The 25,867-nt window shown below is 37.9% G+C and overlaps 1 protein-coding gene across 3 annotated transcripts in view; it reads right to left on the reverse strand.

Annotated features, from left to right (window-relative positions):
* BCL2 (BCL2 apoptosis regulator) overlaps positions 1-25,867 on the reverse strand; it is a 127,649-nt gene that overhangs the window by 38,681 nt on the left and 63,101 nt on the right. Inside the window, exon 3 of one of the 3 annotated variants that reach the window (XM_063298798.1) lies at positions 23,877-23,982. The exons of the other annotated variants lie outside the window; for them this stretch is intronic. Within the exon in view, the coding sequence (XP_063154868.1) occupies positions 23,899-23,982 (84 nt within the window). The 3' untranslated portion in view covers positions 23,877-23,898. The remainder of the gene's footprint in view (positions 1-23,876; positions 23,983-25,867) is intronic. 3 annotated transcript variants of the gene reach the window in all.

Genomic DNA, 25,867 nt, shown 5'->3' on the forward strand with positions numbered 1-25,867 from the left:
ACAATCTCTTTTCACAGAAAGTTCTCACACACTGAAGTGAAAGAACAGATGCTTAAAAACAAGTCAGAACTTCTAGCATATCAGTATTGCCATTGGTTGACAACTTGTAATATTGGAGGCATTACTTATCATTCAACTTGTGTGGGTGGATTGAATTTCTCAAACTTTAATGAAACAATAATGTAATAATAAATAGATTCCCATGGAGTACAACTCTGCAAATATTGCATATGTGGGAATAACAAGAACATACTCAGTAATAGGAATATGCAAGTTTCTCTGGGCCTTGGCCTTTGTATATTAAGCTGCATTGGGTAGAATATAGTTGCATTAAATTAATGACTCTTCAGTCATTAATGTTCCTCTTCTATCACATTAAAAGCTACAATTTAGTTATAATGCTTGGCAGCCTCTGTAAGCTATACCAAGGGTCTTGAGGCCAAGACCTCTATATTTGTATCTCTGCTCTAAAAGTAAACTTTTAATGTGAAAGAACAAGTTATGTCTCTAATTTTAATTGAGAAAAATAATGAGTCTCAAGTGTATGTCGATTAGGAAGTGCTTCCATCATTAATATGAAAAGGGAACTTAATTTAAGAAACAGTCCAAATTACCTAATTTAAGGCTATATTAACATGTCATACAGAAATATTTAGAAATGAGTGAGTCTGTAAAGTTCAGTCTCATTCAATTTCTTGTTTTTTTTCATTCATAAGTTCATTTTGTCTAGTTTCCACACTCTTCCAATTTAAAAAAAAATCTGAATGAAAATTTATCTGCATTTTCATTAGGTGCTCTTGGTCGTTGATATCAAAACAGGTGGTACCACATCAAAAATTGATATCTGAATGGCACCTTGACTTCCAGAAAGAGAGCTCTGCCTTGACTGATCCAGCCCATATCTACTCAAGACTCTGAATCTCTAGTGGATAAAACTGTAATGCAATTAGCCTATTTTATTTAAGGAATTGTGTACAAGGTCTGGACAATAGCACATTCCATTTATAACCATTTCCATCTTTTCCCACCACATCTCACATCCATTTTGTATATGTGTGTGTGTTTTTTTTTTCAAATCCATTAAAGAGAAAAAGTTGTTGCTATTTACAGCAGTGATTATTTCAAGGTCCATTTACCATTCCCAACATGTATAGTGGGATCATAAAATGTAGAAAGAATAATTTTCACTGTAACTGTATCTATAATGATGTTCTATTGCTTACTTAGTCAAAAATGCTGAAAAAGTGCTGAAATGGATACTCACCCACTGTAATCCATATTTATTCAGCATAAATGGGCCCAGAGGTTGAATTAGTAGTTCAGGCTGGTCTGAGCCAGCTTTTAATGAGATACTATGTTCTATATCACTGCTCATTATGTTGTACATACTCAGAACATGAGTTATCTAGCTTCTGTAGCAGGAGGGTATTTCTCAAATTCCTTTTATAGAGGTTTTTTGCTTAACTTCCATGTTTACCTCTGAGCTACATTATGAAAACTTTTTCCATACCTCCCACAAGGCCATGAGGCAAATTAAAAGGAAAGCTGAGAGAGGCACTATGTAAAGCAAAAGCAAGACCATTGTATTGACTGAAAATCAGCAATAAAATTATAATGATTTGAAAAGTAACAGCAACAAAGAAATTTAACTATGGCAGTAATCTCCTGCAAATATAAACACTGGAGGAGAACCATATTAATCCCACTAGCAAATGCCAGACATAATCAAGCCAAAGTTAAATAATTAAACTGGCTGTCTGAAATGTTACTGAATGATGAATGGTTTTATATACATGTTATAGACTATTATAACACCAATCTTGATAATAAACTTGTCAAATCTGATTTCAATGTTTTGGTCATTTGATTTAAAAAAAAATACTTTGCAATGTTTTCCCATTATCTTGAGGAGCTTGGTAATGTAGAAAGATGGCATATGGATACATTTCCTACATGAACAACATGGATAAAATACAAGTTAAAATACCATGGATTTTGATGAAAGAAAACATGTGTCAACCAAACAAATCAATCAGTAGAATCTGGTCCCAGTCAATAACCATTCAGACTTCATGCTAGAATGCTTCTGGGTGTCTTAAAGGCACATTCTAAGCATTAGCCTCAGAATTTAATAAAGATCTTGGAAACAATCACAATACACCTATGTATGGGTCATCCTTTCCCAATTTATTGCGCTCCAGGTGTGCTGGACTACATCTTCCGTAATTCATTGACAGTATGGAAAATATATCAGAATAATATATCTGTTCATGTGAGTAACACCTAGAGGTTACTCTCATAAAGGGGTTATGAGACTGCTTAGACAAACATGATACCTTAGCAGAGACCACTGTCAACCTCTGTACTGGGGTTTTGTTAAACCAACAAACTAACACTCTTTCAGTTTGATACTCTGGGCAACACTGGACTTTGTGCCTGATTCATTTCCACAGTGTCACTGATAAAGACATATGCTAGAACACTGGAGGAAAATAGTAGCTGAATCTAGTATTGCATTACAGAGTCCAAAGGGGGACATTTTTCCCAGGCAGTACAAAGCATGGAAGCAGGCAGTATTTTGGCTTCAGATCTGAAGTGCTACACATCCCTATTAGCAAGCAATCATGACTGGAATTTTTTCAGATCAATGGTACGAGAAAGAAAAACAATCAGTAGACAAATTACATGGAAATTAACATTAACTGAATAAAAATATGAGTTCTAAAAACCTGACACCTCCCAAAATGACAAAAAGCAAAATTGCTAAATGCTAAAATCTAGAATGGACTTTTATTAGACTACTAAAATAATGAAATACTAAAATGCTATACTATCTAATTCTAGAACATTGTCATATTTTTCCTAAGTTCTTAAATTAACTGAACAATATAACTTACAACAAAACAGAATTTGTCATGTGATATTGAGGTTATGATTCTCAAGTAAATGTCTGACATAAAAATTATAAGAATTTTCAGGAAAGTTAGAGATTATAGGAGTTACCATATCCTTATAGACATCTCTATGAAAAGAGCAGTATAAAAGGGATGTGCACCATAAATGCCACAATTCTTCTTCCACCAGAACAGAACCTTTTGCACCATGGAATTTTCTTGAGTTTGCCCACAAGAATTGCTAAGAAAAGATGTTGAATGTTCATAAGTAAACTCTGTATTATTTCATTTAATGAGCTGCTCTAAAGATCTTGTAATCTTACAAATAAAGATCTAGTTCCCAGCCATTCTATTTGTGGAACCTTTGGTCACAACTCAACTGCCTATCAATGAGCCTCTGTCTCAGTTCAGCCTTTGCTTGTTCATAGCCCAGTGATGAAGTCTGAACTATATGAATTAGAAAACAGCATTAACAACCCTTTATACTCAACAGTCTTAATATCACATGGAAGTTTACAAGTAAGGTATTTTGCCATCTGTTGATAGGGCCATCCTAATTAAAGGGTAGTTTTATTAAATGCCACATTTCAATCCATCTTTAAAAACAGTTCTGTAGTATTTGGTAAAGTAGTGGTGGAGTCAAATTAAGTTACAGTGATTGGACTAGTTGAATTACTTGTAGCCTAGGGCAGGCTTATCCAGCTTGATGTGCTCCAGAAGTTTGGGATTAAGTCTTAGAATTCTCAGCCAAGATATTTAGAGAGTTCCTGCTTGGAGGAAGGTAGCCTGAAGTTTTCTACCATGGTTTATTAGATCTTACTCTGTGGACACGAGTGAGCAAAAGAAAGCACAATAAAAATGGAAAAATGTATGGTATATTATTTTTTAATTTGTATGATATTTTCAGCTTTTATTGGCATGAAACAAGAAATATATGTTTGATTAGTTTCCACAGAAAATTACCCTAAACAAATTTAATGCAATGAAACCAACGTTCTCCAAGACTTAACTAGATACAGGTGGAATCTGGGCAAATTACAGGAAGAGAAATGATTCTACATGACTTTAAAAGAGGGGAGTAGGAGAGAAGAATGGAAACCTGTAGTTGGGAGTTGCACTGCAGAGACCATGATCACAAATCCCATATGTTGCCATAATTTGAAGCTCGAGTTCAAATAATTTTATGACCCTTGTAAACATTTTCGAAAAGGGCAGATTTATATCACAAAACTATTAGAAGCCAATGTTCAAATGAGTACATCTTTGAAAAAAATAAGTATGTTTTACTACTTTCATTGCCCTGATCTAATATGGTTTTGCACATGTTTGGACAGATTCACTTTTCACCTTTCTCCAGGGGTGGTCTGGGCATTTCTTCTGTGTTATTTCATCTCCCAGAGCTCCTCGGAAAACCAGAGAACCCTGAGATCAACAAATGAAGAAGTTGCATCACAGGAATGTGATCCAAGGCTCTTGACTTGCCCCTTCCAGGAGGCAACTGAGGCCTTTCTCAAATTGCCCACCAGATCCCCAAGAAAAAACCCAAGCTCCTTCAGAAACCCACCAGGGTCCATAAGTTTACACATTGCTCGTGTACATGGAACATAATTACTAGGTTTTGAATCATGCTTTTAGGTCTTCCTGGTTCTAAATAACCATGTACCTGTACACAAATGGTCTTTGCATAGTAAAAGCCTACATTTGTACACAGGAACACATGGGTATCTCTAGGAAGTGACAGGCAATGTGCTCAAAGTCAGATGCAAGAGGAGTATAGCTCTGTCTCCTAGTAACTGCATGATATCCCCTTTACACAAATAGAACATGAAGGAAAATTGGACAGAATTCACTACTGGATTCATAATACTTTTTATTTATAAGATTGTCATATTTAAAAGTCTGTCAGCTGAAACCCCATCCCTGAGTGAGAAGGGAAGCCACTCTCTCTCTAGGGAACCTCAGTGTTGAATGCTCACCAGGGTGTTGCAGTTGACTGGGAACTGGAAATGTTGCTCTCCTTATTGTCAGACTGCTCATCTTATACAACACAACTCTGGACAGCTCACAGCAATAATACAACCGAAGACAAGAAAACCAGGAAAAACAGCTTCCTAACTCACAATCTCCAATCCATCAAACCATACAATCCTTGGGCTCCACCTTTACCCTACCCCAGAGCCTGGGGAGAAAGCCAACCTTTCACAGCTTTCTGGAAGGCTAACAGGGTGAGAACCTGTTGGATCCCAGGGGAAAGAATGTTCCATTGGCCAGGGGCTGCGACAGAAAAGGCACTCTTCCTAGTTCTTACCAGATGGCAGCATTTGAGGGGCGGGACCTGGAGCGTGCCCACCCTGCCTAGTCTGGTGACGCAGGTAGATACCCTCAGGGAGTGGCGGTCCCACAAATAATCTGATGAATGTGTCTTCACTAATTTGAAAGTGTTAGGAAAAGTGTGACTACTTTACCAATTCACTGAGCTTGCTAGCCTTCAAAATAGAAATGATTTATGATTTCTAAGTGGAGTTAAGCGATAGCTCTAGTATTGAACCCAATAATTTCCAGCATATCATTGGCTTGGAGAACAGGGGACAGGAACGAGAAATGATACCACTTATGCCTCATATCATGCTCCTACAACAGAATGAAGATATGGATGTTATCTAGTCAGTTCAGTGAACTAGTTTTTGAAGGAGTTAGTTTAATAAATTTAAGAACCAAGTCACAGAAGTGACTTGGGAAAGATAAGCCCAAGGGCACACCAAATCCAGAAAAGGGAGAACGACGTTTCCAGTTCCCAGCAACTGCGACACCCTGGTGAGCATTCAACACTGACGTTCCCTAGAGATACTACAAGAGAGTGGCTCAGGGATGGGATTTCAGCTGTCAGACTTTTCACACTGGGTGGCATTCAGCTGGGAACTGGAAGAGTAGACTGCTCTCTGTTCTTGAATACTACTTCTTTGCTTCATACAGCAGACACACATTCGATGTGAGCTTCTTGGGTGGGGAGGTGATCAGAATTTCAGATGCAACTGTGGGGCAAGAGGAGGAGCAATGCAAGTCTGCCAAAGTCATGCAGAAAAGAAAAGTAGTGCTGGGGAGGTCTGGTATCAAGATATCTAGTAGGGGAGGAACTGAGTACCCACTGCCCTCGAAAATAGAGGAGGAGCTGTTTTTAGCTTGCAGCCCTACCTGTGTTTTCCTAGAATTAAATTCCATGGCATCTCATGTAGTCTTTCTCCTAAGGAGATCTTTATAGGCTGACATTATTGTTGGAGCAGGTTGTTGCCTAGGTTATACTACATCCTAGGTGGAGAACTGGATACCCTGGAGAAGATGCTGATGCTAGGGAAAGTGGAAGGCAAAAGGAGGAGGGGCTGACCAAGGAAAGGATGGATGGATGACATTCTAGACGTGACGGGTTCGACCTTGGGGGAGCTGGGGGCGGCGACAACCGACAGGAAGCTCTGACGTGGGCTGATCCACGAAGTCGTGAAGAGTCAGAAGCGACTGAACAAATAAGCAACAGCAAGGTGGGGAACTAGCAGTGATTCCAGATGTTCCTCAGCCATAATTGCAGTAGTCCCAGCCAGCAAGGCCATTGAAACAGCATTGCTCAGAGTTAGGTCCCACAACATCAAAAAGTTTCGGTTTTCCAATCTGACCAGACTTTAAAAACTTTATAGTTAAGAAGTACAAAAAAGTAAGTCACAGAAGAGGTTACACAAACATAGTCAGCAGGACTAAATAATATATACAAATATATAGAAGATGACATTACAGATGGCATTCATCCCATTTATACCAGGGAAGACCAAATCTGATATAATTTTTGTTCTAATGAAGAATGATAGCCATATTCTAATTTCATACAGAGGCTTTTGGTTTATTGGTACAAATAACCACTCATTTGATTCTTTATCAACTCTCTTCTAATATTGTTGGTAAGTCCAGACTATGCTTATTTAAAGATTCTGCCACAAAAACAATTCACAGGGCCATGAGTCACAGCATGGACAATATAGATACTATAGATGTAGCATTGTAAAGTCAGTCAGAAATTTCCTACAAAAATGTTCCAAACAGATTGTACTCCAGATATTTTTTAAAAATCATAACTCCTTTCCAACCAAGTCCAAAATATTTAAAAGACATCAGGCTGAGGAAAGTTGCCTTACAAGAATTTGGTAGTTCCCTCTTTATCAGTGAGGAGGCTGGGTTTAGGCATCAGTGACACCATGAAGAAATCAAATCTACTCTATGACTTGGTATTGAGATAGAGATATTTCATTTAATAAATTATTCTCCTGTAGAATTACTCAGATATCTGCTAGTAGGTCCTGGATTATCTTCTCCTCACTTTTTCCCTAAGGTTAATTTATTTTATTTTATTTTTTTGTATAAGAATTTTATTAGATTTAAAGCAAAGATAAAAACTACAAAAAAGCAAAAAAAAAAAAAACCCTACCCCCCCAAAAATACTAAAAAGGTGTGAAAACACAAGAATAATTTTAAAGATTACATAAAGAGGTGACTTCTGACTTTTAACAAGAATATACCACAATTTCCATAATCAATCCCTTACTCTATATCAAACCAAAATCACATTATTTCTATACATCATTCCATTAGCACATTATAAAAATCACTAAATACAATTGCTTCTTCCCCTTATATTAAAAGAAAAATATATAAACCTCCTAATCAACTCCCCCCCAAAAACAACATTTATTTAATTATTCCCTTCCTATCACTCTTTTATACATTTCTGTCCACTATAATAAAAATCAAACTAAAAAACCTATAAGTTGTCTGCTTTTATAATTAATAGTACTGCAATTATAACAACCTTAATTCTATTAAACCTAAAACCAGCATTTATTGTTTATACCTTATTAATCTTAATCCAAATCATTAAAAAAGAGTATGAAGTCAAACAGGCCTTAAAAGCAATCAAGATAAACATTCTCAAATCCTTGCCCCACTTCAAAATAGACCAAAGCATTCATGTATCTCCACAATAAACACAAGGCATTTTTTCACAGAGAGATCAAGCAGCCCAACTGCCTCCCTTAAAAACTCCGACTTCTCAGCAAAAAACCTCCCATGGAAAAGAACCTCTTCTTTCCCATAACTTTCCATCAGAAAAACAACTCCATTTATAATTTGCAATTTGATCTGTCTATTTAATTCCTTCAGTTCCACAATCTGGTTGTTGTCAGCAAAAGGCTTGATCTCACTATCAGTAGAAACATTTCCTCAGCTTCTTCCACGACATCCCCACCCAGATGACACATTTTAAAGCTGATATTTTCTACAATGTCCCAAATATCTTGCAAAGTAGCTTGACAGGAATAAAAAAAGATCTGTTTAAAAGATCTGTTTAAGCTCACAACGGAACTCTGAGAAAGTCTCCTTGAAATTCTCCTTATTTCAGGCAGATTATGGCGCCCCCTAGGTACTTGACTGGTGAAAGTAGGAGTTACTGGGTTATGGAAAATTTCCAAAAGATGTTGACACAAGTGAAAGTATGCTAACAGGCAGCTCTCAGGGAAAGTGGCAACAGAAAGCTGACGATTCAAAACAGCAGATCCAACATGTAGGAAAATATTAAGTTCTTCAAATTCAGTATAAAAATAGTAACAGGGAGGCAATTACTTATTCTCAATCCTCCTTAGTATCTGAATGGGAAACAAGACAAAACTTTAAAAGACTTTTTAAAAAATTAATCCCAAAAATAACGATAAGCACCAAGAGAGATTGCTTCTCCTTGCTGTAAAAAGCCTCTCTTAGGGTACATAAACTTAAAAAAAATAATGGGTGGTTTAGAAATGGGGTGGGTTGACTTATTGTCTCTTCAAGGCTACCACGTGGCTTGGACATGGTGACATCCTGGCCTCTGGTGGCTCTTACCAGATTGGCACACTGTTTGCGATTCTCTGGCTACAAGTCACCGTTCTGGAGAACAGATGGGATGATTCCAAGCATTTTCTTTATTCATGAAGACACTTCTGGGCTTCAGGAAAAAGCCCACCTGAGTCCAGAAAAACACCGCATTGTCAATTCTGTCCACAGAACCCGCAGATATAGCTGTTTAGTCGGCCATGTCACCACCGGAAGTCAGCCCTTAAGGTTAATTTCTTAAGAACAAAGTAATAGTCATATTTGTTCAGACTTCTAACATCTTTATTCATGAGACTGGTAGCTGCTTTGAACATCATATAGGGCATAAATGTTTCCTCCAGGCAATAGCACTAGTCCCTTTCTTCCCTGCTTGGCTTTATTTGTGAGTGGGAACAATATATTAAATGAAGGTGGCCGCTATTTCATTCAGTTGTATGTTATCAATCAATGTAGGGAAAGTAGCTATTCAGCTATAGATGGGGGCCTGAATGCTTCCTTATATTGTATAACTCCCTTCAGATAGAAGACTATGCATCAGAGAAAGCGGACAGGCCAAATCGTAGATATTCTAACTCAGACCAATCCTAAATAAATCTGATTAACATTTGATTTGAAATTTGTGGTCTTCCAAATACAGCTGAACTTCAACTTCCATTATCCTAACAACTGGCCATGTTGGCTGGGGCCAATGGAAGTCAAACATCTGTCTTTTTGCACAGGAGCTCAAGGCAGCATACACAGCACTTTGGAGTCCTTGGTGCTCTCTGAGCTTGTTTGCTTGCAGACATTTCATTACACAACTAGATCATCAGTGCTAGTGAGTGTGGGGTTTGCTCCCTGTTTTTGTTTTAAATACAGTAGCTTGCCCTGCCGGTATTGGTGGGGGTATGGTTTTCTCCAAGGAGCAAACCCCACACTCACTAGCATTGATGATGTTACCTAGTCGGATAATGAAATGTCTATAAGCAAACAACCAAGCTCAGAGATTACCAAGCACGCCACAGTTCAACCCTGAGCTATAGATATTCTCTTCTATTGGAACATAGCACTTCCTCCTCCTATTTTTCCCCACAACAAAAACCCTGTGAGATAGGTTGGGCTGAGAGTGAGGGAGTGGCTCAAAGTCACCCAATGAGCTTTCCTCCAGATAGATATCTTTAACAGAGATACTTTCAGTAGATATAGCTTGCATTTCCTTCAAGACTGAACATCTGGGCTTAATATGGAAAGGGCTTCTCTATTAAAAAACCTGTTGTTGTGGACAGACCTGAGTGATGAGTTTTGATATGTACAAGATAACAACTATTTAAAAAATTGTCCCAGAGCCTTCTGTAGCTAGCTTATTGTCTTGGGAGTACAGGAACAATGACACTGTTGAGACACATACAGTTTCTGTTTCAGACATTTTTCTTTCCTTTGACTTCCTTTTTATTTTAAGAGCAGGAAGCCTCAATAGATGGGGCAGGATGATTCAATTCTTAGAATATAAATATATACCACTTGATTTAATTCTTAGAAGTAGATATACGCCACTACCGGTGTTCTTGGAGTTCAGAGTATAATATAAGACACATTTCCCCTGAAAACTCTAGTATAGAGTCATGAATGCATTTTCTTTAGAGACAAAACAAAGTGCAGCAGGCATTCCAGGTTCATATGCAATTACCAATCTGAGTTGCACAAAATATTCAATTTACATTGGAGCACTCTCATTTTAAAGTGACTACTCTAGTATCAATAGATTGTGGATTGCATCTAATTGCACCTAACTGTGAAGAACTGGGGAAAGGCAAATGTTCTTTTTAAAATCTCCATGCTGAGTACTGTATTCCAAATTCCAGAAAGTTGAGTTATATCAACTTCTAGTTATTAAAAAAAACCAATATGGGGAATCCAAAAATAGGAAGCAAATGATCAAAGCAGGTATAGGCATGTAAAATGAGAAGAGATCCAGGGTATAAATTAAAATTTTCAACAGTAAAAGTCAATTTATTAGAAGAATTTATGGTAATGAAAGATTAAATGGACAAAAACGTAGGGATTATTAGGTACTACGTAGATCTGTATTAATTTAAAGAGTTTAAACATTGGGGAGGATTACCTATTCTCCAGCAACTCTGCTCTCCTTCCCTATGGTTTGGGGAGAGATGCCAGGTAGGACCTACGAAGACAGGCAGACCAAGGAAAGAAGCCAGCAGGCTGGATAGGGAACCTCCATGCATTGTGTGTTCTCTACCACTGACAATTAATTTGCTTGTATCAGACCTGCATACTGTGTGGTGCAGCAAGCCTAATGCAGACTGCATGCAGTTGACTTAGGAAATTTCCCATTCTGTAATCACAGGTTCAGGCAAGGGCAACCACAAGCAGCTTACTGAGCTACATGGTCCAGTAGAATGTGTGGCGGAGAGTTTCAGATTGCAGAGAACTGTCCTACAGAAATGGGCCAACTGAAAGGTGGCTGAAGCGTTTGACTTGAGAAAAACACGAACACTGGTGTGACATGGCATTGCTCAAGGTGACAGTGTTTTGAGGAGCAAGTCGAAGCAAGGAGCTTGGTTTGATGGAGCAGACATCTACAGTAGGCAGAAAAATGAATTTGTGATTTGCACCTTAGGACTAAAGTTAAATTTTCTATTCTTACTAGGTAGAGTGGAAGCTGTCTTTAAGAAACGACTATGGGCTTTTTCTGCATGTATTTTGCATCATTTTTAAGTTTTTCTGGGCAGACAGAGAGCTAAGTGGGAGCAATGCATCACTGTGCAAGCAGTTTTGTCCTATATGGATGAACAGAGTTCCAAAAGAGGAAGAAACTAAACGCATCACTGTTGACAATTCACTGTGAGCACTCATTGTAGCTCAAGATGGGGAGTAAGCCTGATACAGTCTATTGATCTTTTAAATGTTTTTAGAATTCAAGAGTTTGGCAATCCTAAACCCAAACATTTAATATTAAACTTGTCAAATGACATCCCGCTTTGAAATTGCTACAGGGCAATTCAAATGTTGCAAAGAAACAAAAATATTCTGTCAATATTAATTAAATGCTATGAACTAGCAGCATCTGTTCTCTTTTATTTCCTATGAGGCTCAACCCTCCAACCTACTCAATGCCGTTTTATTTTAACAGCAATTGATTTTGCAGGTTAAAAAGAAAACTATTTATGTCAGTGTGTATTTTCAAAGATGAGTAAGTGATTTTAAAAACTGTCTAATATAGGCTGTGGTTTCAATTAGCCAGTTTATTTTTGAGTATAAACAGTATATGCATGTGTCTGTGCGTGTGTGTGTGCATGCACACAAGTGTGTAAAATTATTTTGCAATCTCCCAACAAAGCAAGACAAGCTGCAGAGAACGTTTCTAAAATGAACAGGATACTGAATGACCCACTTACTGGAACTAGAACAAGGGAATAGCAGGTATTCAGCTTTTTGCTGACTTAATAAATGAACGGGATTTATTATATTTTATTTAGCACCATAAACACATGGCGTTCGTGCTCCCAAGTGGAAAGATCGTCTGAGGGCCTCATTTACGGACCTAGAAGGACAAGTGAATCCCTTATCCTTGCTGCCAGTTTTAGCCACGCTTGCATTTTTCTTGGCACACACTCAAATGTAATGTTGGTGTCATGTGTTTAAATGCTAGTTCAGTCAATATAATTTCTGTCTAGGTCACCTGCAGTGTGAATTGAGGGACTGTTTGGTCTTATTACCACCAAACAGTTATTTCATACCAAAATCTACCATCTGTCAAACTGCCAACAAAAGGCTTTTGGCTTACATGTGAGGCAGGAAGAGACCATATTCTTAGAAAAGCATCATTCTCAGTAACTGATAAACCACAACAGCTACTAGGTTCATATTACCATGCACATTAAACCACAAGAATAAAGTTTTTATATAGTGCAGCACTGGAAGTCACACTCCCCCTTCTCCTCCTCCAGCTCAGCCTCCATAAGGAAGCTAAGACCTATGTCCAGCAATAAACTCTTAGGCCCATATCCTCTTTCCTCACCATTAATTATTTCAATAATGTGAGATTAAAATTCTTTAAAGCCTCCATCATTTATTATCATCATTACTGCTCTTTTAACAACCATAGTGATAAATTTCTCCGCAAAGGCAAATAGGAAGAATGGAGTCCATGCTAAAGTATCTGCGGCAAGATTCACAGATCCACTGATAACTGAGGGCATAGAAGTCATTGTGAAGAAGGGATTTCTTACTTGTTGCACTACTGGGTGTACTTCTGCATGCTAAACAGGAACACATGAACACAGCAGGTAACAGCACTGCTGTGAAAGAAAACACCACAATATGCCAATAAGTCCTATGATCTCTGAGGGTGCAATGAGGGTGTTCAAATGTAGTCTTCAACGCCCACGATTACTGGTGTCAGAAATGTGATACATTTAAGGTTTCAAGCAATATTGCAGCAAATCATGGGAATATGCAAAGTTGTAGTTGCATCCATTGCCACTGTAAGGAGGTCGACTGCAAGGATATATGTTTGCACTCTCAATATTCCATGAAATAGTTGAATGAGCCATTCTGAAGTTCATTAATTGAAATTAAAGAACACAAATGGAGGGACTCTCACAGTGAAAAGGTTTTAACATACAATGGGGGCTTTCTTCAGGCCCATTTGAAATCCTATTTTGTGATAGTGGACGCAGCAAAGAAGTCCTGATTCTCTGCCTCCATTCCATCTGCACAGACCAAGCCAGCAATGCATCTTCCTCAAGATGCTGGGGGAGGGGAATGAGAACTGTCAGAACTTGCTGAGAATGATTTTCATCATTCTTTGCAGCTAAAGTTGACCTGATTCACCTCAATTTGGACTGCAATATTGGGGCAGGTCATAAGAAAGTAACCATGGTAACCACTTGTCAGGTTCATTCCTTTCAACTTGTAGATCTGAAGGATGTGTCCAGAGTGTGCAGAGAAATAAGGGCCAATACTTGCTTACTCAACCCTTGCCCTTCCTGGCTAATTAAACCAGCTAGGCTGGGCTGGCCCTATGTTTAAAAGATGTGATCAATGCCTTCTCAAGTACAGGATGTATTGCTGTATACTTTAAGGAGGCAAGTATAAAACCTTTATTTAAAAAACCTTTCCTATAACCTGCTTGGCTTAGTCAGATTAGCAGGAGAGGCCTTTCTGAAGATACCCCAATACTATCTGGTATGTAAGAAAGGGTCCCCACTTGTGTGGCTCCCAGGATGTAGAAGATACCCCTGAGGATACTTGGTCCATACGTTCCCAGTTCTGAGAAAGTTGGTAAAAACAATTCTCTTCCACAAAGCTTTGAATTGTTAACTCATTTATTTTAATGTTTGTTTTGATCTGAATTCTAATTCTATTAATACTGTTTTCTTCATATTTTGCATTTCCTGTTGTTGTAAGCCATCTTGACTGCCAGAAGGGTAGGTATACACCTAATAAACAAACAAATAAATAGCCAATACCTTGATTCTGTCATTTGGAAAATGGTCAAATTGTTCAAGGCACAGTGCTACAGTTTAATGTGATATAATCATGTCTTTTTCAGATAGATTGATGAAAAGCATTAAAGACATAACTGTCAGATATATAGAAGAACAAGCCTTGCTGAATAATCAAGATTGTCTTTGACGTTAGTTTGTCTTATTACTGGAAGAAAAAGAAAACTACACAGACCATTTAAGATATTTTCTTTCCATGGCAAATCTTGCATTTTCTACTGTAATTTGCAGCCCACTTTGATAAATTTAATGTTTTGAATCTATTTTTCTCTCTATTTACCCATGTTGGTTAAATTCACCACACTCCAATTATGATCACTTAAGCAAAATGATCAGGGATATAGCAACTATATTATTACGTATCTGAATAAATTATGGAGAAACACATGCACTTGCATGTGTTAGTCTCACGTTCCATCCTTATCATAATTAATTTTTAAAAAAATCAGTTCATAATGTGAAAAGCAACTTCTGTCAAAATTTGGGGAAAATGCTGTTAGTTGGAGAAGCTGGCCTTCCTCAGCTTGTTGCTCTTCAGACAGATTGAGCTTGCCCCAGCTAGCATGAAGTTATAATCTATCCTGACTGGAGAACAGCAGGCAGGGGTAGCCTAGGAATCTGAAGGAGATACAAAAATATTCTGACATGGTATGAGATAGTTTTTCATTTCCCTAAATGTATATTTTTATTATTTTTTATTTTATTTATTTTATATCCCACCTTTATTATTTTTATAAATAACTCAAGGGGGCAAACATACCTAATACTTCTTCCCCATCCTATTTTCCCCACATCAACAACCCTATGAGGTGGGTTGGGCTGAGAGTGTGTGACTGGCCCAAGGTCACCCAGCCGGCTTTCCTGCCTAAGGCGGGACTAGAACTCTCAGTCTCCTGGTTTCTAGCCCGTTGCCTTAACCACTAGACCAAACTGGCTCTATACACTATATACAGTGATTCCTTGAAAAATATACCTTTCACTGAACAATGTATGAAAAAATAAACTGGAAAAACTAGCCTAAGTGAATTAGGAAGCTGTTAAAAGCTGAAGCTGAAGCTACAACAGCCCTATTTCCCTGTATCCAGAATCTGTGTGATTTTACTTGAGACAAGCAGTCGTTAAAGGTAGGCCTTACGGTACATTTTCATATTTATGTTAGTCCTGTCATTTTAGATGTATGTTTTATTTTTTTTTCTTCCCATTACATAGCTAATTTTTAAATGTTAAGAGTATTTTACTGGCAAATGGGTTTCTACTTCCACTGATTATGGAATTACTCAGAACATCTAAACCACATTTGCACAAACTGTAACTCACCATGGTCAATATAGTCAGACCACCAATTGTGATGGCAACTGAGGAGTTCCGTATTGATTATGTATTATTGTTATTATGGTATACTGGGTTCCTGGAAGGAAGTTTAAGGTTGACAGATGCTAATGTACTCTTAAACTATGTTCCAAACACTTGAAATACATCAATTTCCAAAGAACTTCGAATAAACTATGCTTTGATGGTTGCGAAGATACATACTGTACTCGAAGAAAGATGTGTATATACCAGATTATAAATCTTGGTTCAGTAAAATTTAAAAACTCAGCCTTTGTTTCAGTGGAGAGCCAAGACTAGAGAATAAGATTCTGAATGGTCTAGATTTAATATTTAAAATCTGAATTGTAATAATTTGTATAAACAGATAATTAAGAGTTCTATATTAAAGGAAAGTAAGAAATGCTTGAAATATTCTATTTGTTTTTCTAGTTTTTTTTAAATATCTTTTCCTAATGTTTGCTTAGGATTCTCCTTTTATGCATATAATGCTTTCTTTAATAGCACTATAGATTGCATATAAATTTGTATATGTTATCAATTGCAAGGTCATTTTAAACTCAACAAAAATAATAAAAATATTGCACCTCAGGAGTACCCAAGAAACTTGGTTTTGCTTCCTCCTTGAGCCATCCCTCCAAAAATGTATGTGTCGGTGTTGCACCAACATATATTAATAAGTGATAATTTGCTGACTCACATGTGCAAATCTGTTCCCAGTAGTTGCTCTTACAAATTTATTTTAACTTTAATCAGTGTCTACTAAGTATCTAACACAACTTCAGACAGATATTTAGAACTCAGAGTAGTTCTAAGAGTTGCTAAGTAGGCTTTCAAAGAACTCTGTTCGCTTTAGTTTGATTTGAAACTTCCACAGGTCTCCAACATCTGAGGCCAAGCTTCTTTGGGATACTAGTTTTAATTTACCAAAATGCTAACCAAGGAACAATTCTACTTCCATCCCAGTAATTGTATTGGAGGCAAACTCTCAGTTACCTTTTTTTTTTAAAGAGTGGCTGGATCAAGTATTGCTTCACATTGAAGGAAAAATTCCAGTTTGTTGCAGCAAATGTAATTCAAAATCCTTATTTAGATTATATAAAAATGCTCCACTTTGTACTGAAAGATTACATGCTCTGGGATTGTTCATGATTGATTCTTTCCCCCACCCCAACCTCTGGCTTAAACAGTGAATGGTTGAGCTCTGAGTCTGAATAAACAGTGTGGGAGGTGACTGTTCTGTGAGGCCCATGTAAAGGATGCAATCATTCTTCTTTCTTAGTCTGTTTGGTATTAAATCATGTGCAACCAGTTCAATTACTATATGCGACATTCATTCTACCACTGGAAGATCAACATACAGCATATGCTTTCCAAAATGTGTGGAGAAAACACATATTCAGTAAGGAATTCTCCCAGCTTCTGGTGCTTAATTGTGTATAAAGTTCATTGACTTGCTGGTTACTGTCAGATGATCTTGCTAAAGCCTGTGAAAAAAATCTCAGGAATGCCGTGATGTGGGCAGAAACAAAGTAAGTTCACAGACTGCTTTAAATGAAACAAAATTCAGCCAGCCACCCAGAGGAGAGAAGTCACCAAAGGGAGGGATGTGGGATAAACACTGGTTTAACCTCACTCAAATGCTCCAAAAGCCAATATAATTGTTTTTTAAAATGATCCTTTCAAGAAACCAGCATTTGAACATGTAAAGCTAGTTTTGCTTCTATATAAGCTGCATCTGAAAAATGAAGGGGACGGCGAAGAGACCATCAGAATCAGCAACGTTCAATGTTTTTTGGTGGTTACTTTCTTGTAAGCTGGGAAGTGCCTACTCTAAGCAGCCTACCTGAGGAGCAAATTCAGACCGATGGCTTTAAGTAAATCTGCACTCTTAATTCACTTCCTTAATCAATAACATGGGGGGGGGGGCGTTTGTCAAAAACATCCTATCCACCTGCCCAGCAGTTCCTACTGAATTGTGTCATCAGTTGCTACAGCTTTATAACAACCACTTGTGGTATAACCAGCTAGTTTTGTATCAGTGAGGACTGAAGTGTTCAGTCAACTTGTGTTATGGAAAAAGATCAACATTATTTTCTTCTTCCCCAAATCAAACCTATGGCATAAATAATTACTGCCAATTTTATACAAATGAAGTTTAAATGAATTTATGAACACTGCATGAAGAAATCATTCAATACCAGAGGAAGTAAAACCAGACTGCTCATTAGAAGCACTAATGATGAAGCTAAATGTTTCTAATACATAATGTGAAGGTAAGAACAAGTCTCTGATTTTTAGAAAAATCTAAGGCAATTGAAAAAGAGGCCAGCAGAAGACAAGGTGGCAAGATACTATCACTAATGACAGAAGCATGAGTTTACAAGAACTCAAAGAAGCAATTACTGACAGTTCTGGTGAAATCATGTTAATCAGGTCACAAAGAGTCAGAAACAACTGAATGACTGAACCACAACAAATGATTACCTGCACCTCTGTGAATTTAAAACAAAACTAGAAGCTGGTCCAGCTGATTTGCATGACCACTGATAATATGAATTAATATCAGGTACTGCAAGAGTTACTTGAATACAAATATAGGTCTAAACACAGCCTTGTGGTTTCTTTGGCAGGCATGTTGGCACAGCCCTGAATACAGAGTTATACTGACCTGGAGATCTTGGACTACACTTGATTGCAAAACATACATTTGGCATTGTACAACACAACCCCTGTTGATGATGTTGCATTTTGCCTGATTACATTTGGAAAACTTTAACTTGTGCTGAATATGATCCTCCAACACAACTCTGTGGACTATACAGCTTATGGAATTCTTTACCTTGTGGTAGCACAACTGATCCTAAGGTAGTACATTTCTCTAGAATCAAAGAACTATATTGGGGAAATACCATTCTTCTGGAAAGCATATGCTCTGTTTTCTGTGTTCATTACTATTGTGACAATCCTTGGAATAGGATTTCAGGAATAACGTGTCTCTCAGGAATAATGTGTCTCTCAGGAAGCTTTGCATACAGTATGCTCAAGATCTGATATATTAGTTTTAAAAAAGCTGATGACAAGTCAGGGAAAAGACTATGTCTGAGACCTTGGGTAGCTTCTGCAAATTAGAGAAGAAATGCTGAACTAAACAGACAAGCAGTCTGACTTGATATAGGGCAGTTTCCCACATCTTACATGGTACACTGAACATTAATGGTGGTAACTGAAAAGAACTTCCATGTCTGATAATAGCTTTAATTTTTTTAGTGGCATCGCTACAGAGGTAACATTCCAATGGAGGACTACTGACCAAGCTCTTTCAAAACAAAACAGCAAAACAAAAGCAAGATTCTTGCCATATTATGCCACACTATTTCATTCCCCTTTATTGTATCCTGCTCCAACAATGCTTTTAAAGGAGCACAATAACCATACATATATTTTTCACTAACTTCCCAGTAAGTTATTCCTTCATCCTTTATATGCAGACTGGACACCACACTATTGCTATTCAGGCAGGCTTGCAATACTATCCCACAAATATTAATACATAATTTGAATGATCATCTACAGAAAGCCTAAGGCTAGTCTGTTCATTACTCATTTCTATAGCACATATTGATGACCACAACAAGCCTGAATTATAACTTCAACCATCTGAACATAATCTTCTTCCAGACCAATAAAACCAGGCCAGTGATATATTAAATTAAAAACTATAGTACATCCTAATATTAAATTATAAGGTCATGCTTTAAAAGATTACTGTATACAGAAAACTTATAATAGGCCCTGTTGCACGATCTGCTAGATGTTGCTGAACCATAGCTCCCAGCATCTTGCACAATTAGAAATACAGGATAGGACTGCTAGGAGCTGGATGACTACAGATTCCCCATCCCTGATCCAAAAGAGGGGTCCCCAACCTTATTGGTCTGGTAGGCACCATAGGCATTTTGGTCAGTTATTGTTGGCCATTTGAAAAATGGCTGGTGAGATGCCTTACCAAATATACTGTAAATAATGCTGATGATACCCAGCTCTACATCTCAACCTCGAGTGGCCCAGGTGCAGCTGTCAATGTATGGTCTGGTGTTTGGAGCCTGGTTGGGTCTATTTGGGGTGGAACAGACTCCAGCTCAATCCTAACAAGACAAAGTAGCTGTAGCTGCTTGGACCCCCAGGGTCAGGGATGTTACCATCCTTAGTCTTGGATGAGGCTGCACTTCCCCATTCAAGACTGGTGAACAACTTGGGGGTCCTTCTGGACTCAGAGCTACTGCTTGCTATTGCTTGAAGAGCAGGCGGCAGCTGTGGCCCGGAGGGTCTTTGCAGAGGTTCCTCTTGTGCGCCAGCTGCACCCTTCCTTCAATTGGGAGGCCCTTCAGACAGTTACTCATGCCCTGGTCACCTCACGATTGGATTATTGCAACATGCTCTACATGGGGCTGCCCTTGAAGACCACCTGGAAGCTACAGCTGGTTCAAAATGTAGTAGCGCAAGCAGTAACGTGAACCTCTGGGTGTGCCCATGTGTCACCACTGCTACACGAGCTGCCAGTCAGCTTCTGAGTGCAATTCAAGTTGCTGGTTATTACCAAAATGCCCTGTATGGCATAGAGCCTAGATATCTTAGGGACCGCTTATCTCCAATTGTTTCTGCCTGCCCAGTTCATTCCAGTAGAGTGGGTGCACTCCAGGTCCCCTCCATTAAATGTTGTCATCTTATGGAACCAAAGCAGCATACTTTCTCTGTTGCAGCCTCCACCCTCTGGAACAGCATCCCCCCAGGATGAGAATGGTGCCTTTCTCCTAGGGTTCCAGAAAGCTTTGAAAACCTGGCTTTGGTCCCAGGCCTGGGGTTGATGTTTATTATTTGTCTAAGGCCCCTCTTTTGTTTTGTTTTGTTTTGTTGCTTTTGTTGTTTATTAGATCATTTTAGTCTGGGCTGTCTGTCTGTCTGATTTAATGTTTTTAGCTGTTTTTATGGTTTTTTCTAGTTTTGTATGCAATCCAGAGTCCATTGGAGTTGGGCAGCTAATAAATTTAAATGAATAAGAAGAATGATAAATAACCTCCAATTATTACCAGTTGCAGCAGGCCATCTTCCTACTTTCTACCTCACTCCAACTTCAACAGCCCTAAAAAAATGGATTGGTTCACTTTTTTTCCTACAACTGCATTCGTATTGGAAACATGTACTCCAAAGTAAAATACTTCTTCTTGAAAAGCTGCAATAGCTTGCAAGGTTGTGAAATCCAGTGAGTAAACAGTTATTTTCAGAAAAGTTCTTGCCAGATAGAAGACTTCAGTTTACTTTTTGATAAAGGAAATCAAATATGGAAATACTTATGCAGAATAAACTTTAACCCTAAACAAAGAAATAAGTTACTAGTGTACCAGTTAACATTGAAATAAATACAGTTTATGTTTGCGAACCGTATTTCCCATATGAATCTGATGAAGGAGACTGTTGCATATGCATGTTCATTCAACAATGAACCAGCTACATCACAATCCCATAAACGTTAAGCCTTCTTCGCTTGTTATGAAATCCAGAACACAGTGAGTGCTACAATTAATCCCTGTACCATGCCAAAATCACTGAAAATTTTGCATATACAACTGTTGGTTTTCATGTGCATCTGGATCCCAATATTGCAGAGCCTGGTTCATGTGGAAGCCAGTACGTAAAAGCTTTTATCATACAGACATTGCACCAAGAGCATGAACAACTCCAGGAAAAAAAAATGATGTCAACAATGAAGTGCTCACCATTTTGTAACAAGTAAATGGAGGTTTAGACATCCTTATACCCACTAAGTTAAGTTAGCACCAGTCTACAACCTGCCTATGTTTTTATGGGGTTGTGGTTGTAATCCTAGGCTTTTCATATTGTTCTCTATAAATATTTTGCATTGTTTCCATATAAAATGTACAGCTCTGTTGTGAAAAATTCTTATGTTTTACAATTTTTAACTGGGCCATTTTTAGTTTTTATGTGACTCCATTCCCTGCCTTATTTCTCTTTTAATGTTTAATTGCTTTCAAAACTGGCCACTCTTCTGTAAAGCTGGGAGAACACTGATTTCACAGAAGTAGCAATTTGTGGGGATACTAAGGAAAATCTTTTAAAAGGCCATGGCATTCGTATTACTTTACAGACAAAACCTAAATCTGGCTAGGATTACAGGAAATCATAATATGACTTAAATGAAGTATGGAAACTCATACTCAAGACAAAGAGGTCCTACACGCAACAGTTTCACTATGGTTGTTATGTGACATAACAAAAAATAAGCCTGGACCAGTTTGGACATAATCAGTGCAGGAATATTCAGCTCTCTAGTGTTGTTGGATGCAACCCACTCATGGAAGCTGAAGCTCAACAACAATTAAAGGTCTATGTTGCCCATTCTTGCACTAAACCAGAGACACAAGGAAAACTGTGTTCTACTGAGTCAGTTCATCATTCCATCTCAACCAAATATTTGTCCTGACTGGCAATCCCCTTTCAGAATTTCAGAAGGGTGTCTTTTCCTACCATGCTAACGATCTTTTTCACTTAAAATACGTAATCTATCACTGAGCCATGGACTCTCATAGTTTAGCATAGGGCTGAGCAGCCTCTGACCAAAAGGCTACATGAAAAAAAAAGATGGGTGTGGAAATTTCCCCCCTTCCTTCCTCTCCAGGGACATCACCACTATGGCCCTTGAAATCCTTGGTAGCCAAAAATATGTTTTCAAACAGTGTACCACAATACACAAAAGGTCACTTACCCCTGATTTTAACATATGAGCTTGCTTGCTCTCTCTTCCTTCTCTTCCTCTGGTATGCATCAGTGGAATGGTTTAAATTAACCATTTATTAGGACAGTTAGGTTAGGTTAGGATATAACTTAATTTAGAAGTCATCAGGTTTCTTATTCCTGGTATAATATAGCTTGTCTTTCTTGAACATAATAGCAAACCATCATTCCATTATACTGAAGGTACCTTTAATGAAATAGTCTGTTTGCTTCCCCACCCATACTTTTCTGGAGTGGTTCAATCTCCTAGGATAGATACTACTTTACTTTTGTTCCATCTGTTCTCTGTGTCTATCAGAGTAAAAGGAGTTAGCTTTGTCCTGCTAATGAACCATAATATTTCCATATATTATTATTATTATGCTTCATGATAATTTGTCACATTACCTGCATCTACTGTAGGCTGATTTAAGATAAATGTGCATTCAATTTCTTTTGAAAACTCCAAATTGTCATTCTCTTTTAAAAGAGGGCCATAAGGTAAAGCAGCCTATGTACCTGTTTAAACTCTTGCATTCAAAACAAGAAAAATCAGATAATTTGCTAGGAGGAAGAACTGATATAATAGAATTTGTCAACCACAAGTCTTTTGAAATCTTCACTTTAGGCTCATTTATTCTCATGCCACATCACTCCTGAGGCATCTCACAAGGGAACAGTTTTATGAGCACAAAAAAACAATGCCACAATGAAGGGGATGAAAAGAAACTTTAGCTACTGTGATGGTCAAGGCAAACATAGATAAACCCTATTTCCTCACTTAAGATGATTGAGCCACAACAAGACAATAATGATATAATCCATGGTTAGTTTTCTCATATGATTTAAGGCTTGCAGCCTCTGTGCAGATCATCTTAACCTAAATTAACAAACAGAAACAAACCATTAACTAGTGCTCCCTCTATGATTACAGGTGTTGTTCACTTCTGCACCAGGAGAATACACATCTTCTGTCATCAGATCAAACACAGTGATCCAAATCACTTATGCATTATCTTTCACAGTTTATCTAGAACACCTGAAACAATTTGATTATTATTATTCAGAAGCTCTCACAGCATAGTGCCCATAGGGAGGGCAAGAGGGAGTGTCAAGAGCTGTGTCAAGATGTCTGCATATATTATGTAAATTATGTACTTGCATCATGATGTCACTGATGCAAATTACATAACTGCATCATTTGCATAACCATTTTGTCTTGTAACGGGTGCCGGTTATTGTAGTTCTATCAGCTACCGTAAAGGAATCCCAGTAACTGCAAGAGATCATTAGAAATAACAAAGGCTTTAATATTTTCTAATATTCGGAATGCAGGCGTGTAGAATAGGAAATCTAAAAAAAATGCCTGATAATTATAAAAATGATGTTATTCAGCACCCTAATGACTAAGTCACTGACTATCACCCCATTTCATTTGATATCCTTGTACCTTAAAACTGTTGCTGATTTCTTTATTTTTGCAGCATTTTTCTGGCAGCAATCCAGGTCTTAAAGGAGTCTAGGATTGCAGATCTTATACCAGCTTCCTTCCTATTCTGAAAAAAGGACAGAGAACAATTTCATTAAAAAAAAAAGAGAGAGAGAGAGAGAGAAACATATTGCTGATGTTGTGGAAATAAAATATGGCATCAGGCTTAGAATGTATGATATTCTAAGTAAGCCATTCCCTTCAGAGGTCATTTTCATATAACTGGAGTAGCTGATCCTTAAGAAAAAGAAGAAAAAGGCGTTCTGGTGTGGTTTAATATTTCCCCAGAATACAAACCAACAATTCACATGTGTGAATGACAACAATATTTGGAACACTGAGGACTGAAGAATGTACAGCTCACTGGGTAAGACTCAGGACTCTTAATCCATTTCCCAGGCCTGAACAAAATAGCATTAGCACATTAAACATTCCTTTCTATTTTAAACCCATTGATCTTTTCTGCCTGAAAGGTGAATTGCACAGGAGCACATACATATATGCCCCACCAGTATCCTCATATCGAAGCAATTAAAACTTCTGAAGGAAAGAGAAACAATTAAGTATTTGTCAGACGGAGAGTTAAGATTAATTGAGCAAGTGAGACAGCAGGGCAACAAGACAGAGTGATTAAACTGAAAGCCTCCCTCTGTACATTTGCACCAAGAATAAATGTGTTTAATCTTTCTGAACTAGTGCAGTGGAAAGAGTGATAACAGACCTCGGCTAGACTGGAAAATCTTACTGATTTTTCCCTCCCAAAAGAACTGGCCAGAAAAGAAATATTACATTTTAAAATTTCCAATACCAATATTAGCATTTCCAATGCTAATATTAGGACATGTGAATTGGTGTAGCTTACATGTCAGGCATTATTTCTTGCCACCAATCTTCTCCCCTTCCTGGAATTTGTAAGGAGCTTTGGACGAAGACAGCATTGTCACTTTTGGGGGAAGAATAAAGAACCATTGAGACCCCCTCAGGTTAACTCTCTCTCCTGCTACTTGGAACAGACTCCAATTCTTTCATGCCTTTTTGAAAACGGTAGTGGAAATAGAACCACTGGGGTTGGGCTCTGTGTAATGCTGGATATCCTGCTTGCTCCTGAGGGGCTGTTGGGTGGGTTTCTGGATTAGGGCATAGTTATTAAATGACAAACTCTACCAAGACTGCATTATATACAGTCATTTCCCAACAATATAATAAGAAAGGGATGATTTGATCATAGACAAGCTTTGAGAAAGCTTGAGAAAGTTAGCTTGAGAAAGTTAGGGAAGATAGGTCTGATCTTCTAATGAGCTATTGATCCAATTTCTACCCCACTATAAGTAATTATTAAAATACAAGAAGTGGATCAATGCTGATATTGATCAACGGAGAGATCTTGGCCTCAGTAAAGAATGAGAGAAAAAATTGGGAATTGGTGGCTAATGGCATGCATACATATAACACTTCACTGCATGCACATATCCCAGCACAGAATTGGGTTCAATATTTGTTGATGATATGGCTGTTATTTCTTGCACTGAGATTGGCCTTAGAAGATTGATGACCAGACTGGCTGACTATTGTGAAACAGAAAAATTGAGAATAAACCATGGCAAAACAAAGGTAGCGGTCTTTGGTAGAAGAAATATCAAGCACATGTGGTAAATTAATGTCCATCACATAGAGCAAAACTCTTCCTTTAAATACTTTGACTTTTTCTTCACCATCCCTTGGATAGAAAACATACTTACCCACTGTCTTAGCAACTGCCCAGCACACAGAGGGGCTTATCTTGAAGTTTTTCTACTCCAAAGGAGGGTAGTTAGTAGTACCTGCACTCAAAATATTTCATGCTAAAGTGATTGCTCAGATGTTATATGGGGCTGAGAAGGTCATTTCCCAGCTGGAAATAATCCAGACCATAAGAAAGATTTTGGTTTCCCTCAGGGCACTTCTCCAGCTAC

The sequence above is a fragment of the Candoia aspera genome, chromosome 3 (assembly GCF_035149785.1).
Source record: "Candoia aspera isolate rCanAsp1 chromosome 3, rCanAsp1.hap2, whole genome shotgun sequence".
Taxonomy (NCBI): domain Eukaryota; kingdom Metazoa; phylum Chordata; class Lepidosauria; order Squamata; family Boidae; genus Candoia; species Candoia aspera.